At 41.0% G+C, this 4,752-nt stretch overlaps 1 protein-coding gene across 1 annotated transcript in view; it reads left to right on the plus strand.

Moving 5' to 3' along the window:
- Appl1 (adaptor protein, phosphotyrosine interacting with PH domain and leucine zipper 1) overlaps positions 1–4,752 on the plus strand; it is a 40,918-nt gene that overhangs the window by 514 nt on the left and 35,652 nt on the right. Inside the window, exon 2 of the mRNA XM_026779987.1 lies at positions 4,172–4,270. Coding sequence (XP_026635788.1) covers positions 4,172–4,270 — 99 coding nt within the window. The remainder of the gene's footprint in view (positions 1–4,171; positions 4,271–4,752) is intronic.

Genomic DNA, 4,752 nt, shown 5'->3' on the forward strand with positions numbered 1-4,752 from the left:
GGCCGCCGCTGTCTCCGGTGGGGCCTGGCCTGGCGCCGGAATCCGCGCCGGGTCTCCGTTGCCTTTCACGGGCGGTGCTGTTTGTATCGCGATGGCGAGCTAAGTCCTGATAGTCGGAAGAGGCCTGGCACGCAGGGGACGGAAGGGGCTGCGGGGCGGACGCGCCTGGCTCCCCGCGCTGTGGCGGTGTCCGAGTCTCCGCTGTGCGGTGCCTGTCACTTGAGCTGTGCACCACGCGGGTGACGGAAGACGCCTACGCTGCTGAGCCTTGACTTGCAGACTTAGCCCGAATAAACTCATCAGAATGAAAACCCGGCTTTGTGCGTTGGGGATGATGCTGGTGTGGTTGCTCTAGCAGAAGACAGTTTGGGAAAATATAACTGTTGGGCTTCTTCTTCAGTACTGGATAAAATCAGTTGTATTTTAAAAGGTGTTAGGGCCTCTGACTTGCATCAACTTCCATTTTACATCCGCCTTTATATAGATAGTAAGGGCTTTTATAGATTGTTTGATATATAAAACAATGTTGCTGGTGGATTTCTTAAATATTACTTGCTGAGAAATGCATATTTCATAGGCATTTATAGTGTAATGTGCTCCCCTTTCCCCAAAAAAGAAAAGGGCGAAAGCTTGTTTTCCTGGATGACACTTTTGCCGTGGATTTTGTGCCAATTTTGATTTCCAGGTTGAAATTTGGCTCTGATTGTAGAATTGATTTATTCTTTTCTCATTCTGAGAGCTATCTTTATAGGCCAGTTGCTCGGAGGTAATGTACTCTTATCAGGCCATATGAGAAAGCGACACTCACAGTCTGGGTTATCTCACAACTGGTTTACATTTTGTTTAATGACTTTCCCAGTGTAAAATCTTAAGCTGTATTTATTTTAGATAATTTGCAACAATTTTGTGGTTATATTGGTCAGAATAATTTTATCTTTTTGCTTTTTAAAAATTAAGACTCAGTACACTGAACTGCTTTTTATCCAGTTTCCTTTTTATAGCATATAAAGACTGAAAGAGAATGAGTTACACAGTGCCCTATCTGTGACTTTCAGTGTGGAAATAATCTTGAACTTTCTGTGTAACTAGTTTATAGCTTGAATCAGGCCCATTCTGTAGCCCAGGCTGGCCTCAAACAGGCCTCCTCCTGCTTCTGACTACTGATTGCAAGCTTGAACCACAAGTACTTTCAGTGGTTGTTATTTTTAATTTAAAGTTTGTTTTTATATATATGGGTGTTCTGGCTGCATGTGTTTGTATACCACTTGCATGCTTGTTGCCCCAACAGGGCAGCAGAGGGTCTTGGATCCCTTGGAACTGGAGTTACTGATTGGTTGTGAGCCACCATGTGGGTGCTGAAAATTGAACCTAGATTCTCTAGAAGAGCAGTCAGTGTCTTGAAGCACTGAGCCATTTCTCCAGCCCCTGTTTTTTAATTGAAAACAATGATTTTTTGGAACTGGAGACTGGATCCAGGACCTTGCACTTGCTAGGTAAATGCTGTATTAGTAAGATAAATCTTCACTCCTGCTTTTATTTATTTTTTTGTATGTATATGTATTGTACATGTATGTATATATGTGTTTACACATCCCTGTGTGTGTGCTCATGTTCATGGAGGCCCAAAATTGATTTATCTTCTTTGATTGCTTACCATTTATTTACTGAGACAGGGTCTTTCTCTGAACCCTGGGTTTGCTAATTCAGCTAGTCTAGTTTGCCAGCTTGCCCCAGGTTTCCTGTCTCTGTCTTATAAGTGCTGAGAGCACATATGATCTCCACACATGCACAGTTTTTACATGGGTTCTGGGGAAGCTGGACTCTGGTCCTCAAGCATCTGCTGAGCCACCTCCCCAGCCCTTTTAGTGTGTGATTAAGTGTCTGCAGCTACTCTTGTATATGCGTGTATAGGTTAGGGGACAGCCTGAGGTGTTCTTCCTCCTCAGCACCTGCCTAGCTGGTTTTTTTTTTTTTTTTTTTTTTTTTTTTTGAGACAGGGTCTCCCTTAGAGACCTTGGTCTCTCAAGGGATCCTGTAGGCTAGGCTGACTCACAGCAACAAGGCTTGTTTATGCCTTCCCAGTACTGGGACTACGTGCATCTGCCCCCATACCCAGCTTTTTACATGGCTCTTTTATATCTTAAATCTCTTCATAGTATTCTGAATTTAAAATTCCAAGCCTGCGTATTTCCTTAAGTGATTTAACAGGCATCTCTTAAAATATTTTATTAGCATATATTAATTACACGTAACAATGGATCTTATTATGACATTTCCATTTTTGTTGTATTTGCCCCTTACCTCTCTTATTCTCCCTTTCTCTTCCCAACAAGTTCTCTTTCTTTCATGTCTTTTAAAAAGACTTTTGTTTTGTTTTGAGAGGAAACTCTTATGTTGCTCAGGCTAGCTTGAGCGATCTCTCTGCCTCAACCTCCAGACTAGTTGAGGCTACAGCTGGTGTACCTTATCCAGCTCTCACTGCTGTACTTTTAGAGTTTTTCCTAGTTCTGCTTTTATAAATAGGGCTGAGATTAATGTGTTTTGATATATGTCCTTCTCAGTTTATCTAGAAAGTAATCCAATAATAATAATAAAAAATATGAAAACTCTCAAAGCTCCTAATGTACTCTTTCTTTTTGATTTTTTTTTTTTTTTTTGTAAAAGTCTGGTTATTTTGGAACTCCATTTGTAGCCTAGGCTGGTCTCGAACTCATAGAGAGCCACCTGCTTCTGCCTCCTGAGTGCTGGGGTTAAAGGTGTGTGACACTATTGCCTGGCCTCTGATTTTTTTTTTAAGTTTTGATTTATAATAAAGCTTTCAAAGTTCAAATCTAATTTATTTAACATAAAGGTATTATTGAAAGTTATATACTTGCAAAAGATCTGAAGGGGTAAATTTAAGCCTCTACTAGAACATGTTTTGTCTATGTTGTTTTGAAAATAGGAATCACAAGTGAATCTTGTTAATTTATTATTATTATTTGGGTTTTGAGACAGGGCTTCTCTATGTAGCCATGGATGTTCTGGATCTCATTCTGTAGACCAGGATGGCCTACAACTCAGAGATCCACCTGCCTCTGCCTCCCAAGTGCTAGGATTAACACCACTTATGCCTAGCTTTCTTCTTTTTTAATGTTTTAAAACAGCACTTGATAGACAGAGAATGGACCACTAGAGGGAAGAAGAGTCTGTTACATTTGGCCAATGGTAGTGCATGTATGTAAATATCTTGGCAAACTAGAGCATGAGACTGGACTTCATATGTCACAGAGGTCTTGTACTATATCCTAAACCCAATTGCTTAAGTTTTTCCTTTGACTACAGGAAGTTAGTCAATAAAAATATAAAGTCTGTCCAGGTGTGGTGGCTCATGCCTGTAGTCTCAGTACTTCAAAGGCTGAAGCAGAATGAACACCATGGGTTTGAGGCCAGCTTGGCGTATCTTCAACTAACTATATGTGTGTATTGGGGTGGGGTAGTATCATTCTTTAGATTTTAAGCTTTCGTTGTCCCCTACCTTTTTTTCCCTTTAATTTGGCTACCATGCATTGCTTTCCCCCCCATGCATCCTGTTTTTAGCTTTAATTTCAGGAATTTTAATTTGTAAAAAACACACCTTTGTTCTTCTTGCTTATGTTACTTTTGTTGTTGTTGTTGTTGGTTTTTGTTTTTTTTTTTTTTCCCGAGACAGGGTTTCTCTGTGGCTTTGGAGCCTGTCCTGGAACTAGCTCTGTAGACCAGGCTGGTCTCGAACTCACAGAGATCCGCCTGCCTCTGCCTCCAGAGTGCTGGGATTAAAGGCGTGCGCCACCACCTCCTGGCTGTTGTTGTTGTTTTTTGAGGTAGCGGTTCCGTGTGGTCCTGGTGTCCTAGAATTCTCTCTGTAGAATAGGCTAGCCTCAAACTCAGAGATCTGCTCCTCCTCTGTCTTCTAAGTGCTAGGATTAAAGGTGTGCACCACCATGCCCAGCTTTAAGCAGCTACTTTAATGAAATGAAGCAGAATAAAAAAAAATCTTTGGACTTCTTGACATTACTATCAAAAGTGCTTAAATAGATTACAAGTCAGAATTACTAAAGTTCTAGTATTTTAGTGCTTTAAAAAAAGTGTTTCATTGTCTGATTTATATACTGATTTATGTAAACTTGAATTTATTTTTATTTTTTTACAGACAAGGTCTTTACTGGGTGTATTTGAAGAAGATGCTACCGCTATTTCCAATTATATGAACCAGTTGTATCAAGCTATGCACCGGATTTATGATGCACAGGTAAAGAATTTAAAGGCTAACACCATATTGGTTAAAAGAGACTCTCTTAGCACATGAGGACAGAGGTGGTGTCTACTTGACTTACTGCTACTACCTCACTTGTTCTTAGGCCTAGAGTAGTATCTGTTGAAAGGACAAATTCATACTTTGGTACTTTGAATAGGAACGGCCGGCCAGATGTGCACGTGTTTCACTGGTTGACCCATAGGGAGTGGCACTGTTGGGAGGCGTGACCTTGTTGGAGGAAGTGTGTCACTGTGGGAGTGGGCTTCAAGGTCTCACATGTTCAAGTTAGGTCTAGTGTGGCATTTACTTCTGCTGTCTGCAGATCAAGCTCCTTCTCCAGCACAATGTCTGCCTATGTGCTGCCTGCCATATTTCTGGCAATGACAATAATGGATTACACCTTTGAAACTGTAAACCAGCCCCACTTAAATGTTTCCTTAAAGAGTTGTGGTCATGGTTTCACTTCACAGCAGTAG

The sequence above is a fragment of the Microtus ochrogaster genome, chromosome 6 (genome assembly GCF_000317375.1).
Source record: "Microtus ochrogaster isolate Prairie Vole_2 chromosome 6, MicOch1.0, whole genome shotgun sequence".
Taxonomy (NCBI): domain Eukaryota; kingdom Metazoa; phylum Chordata; class Mammalia; order Rodentia; family Cricetidae; genus Microtus; species Microtus ochrogaster.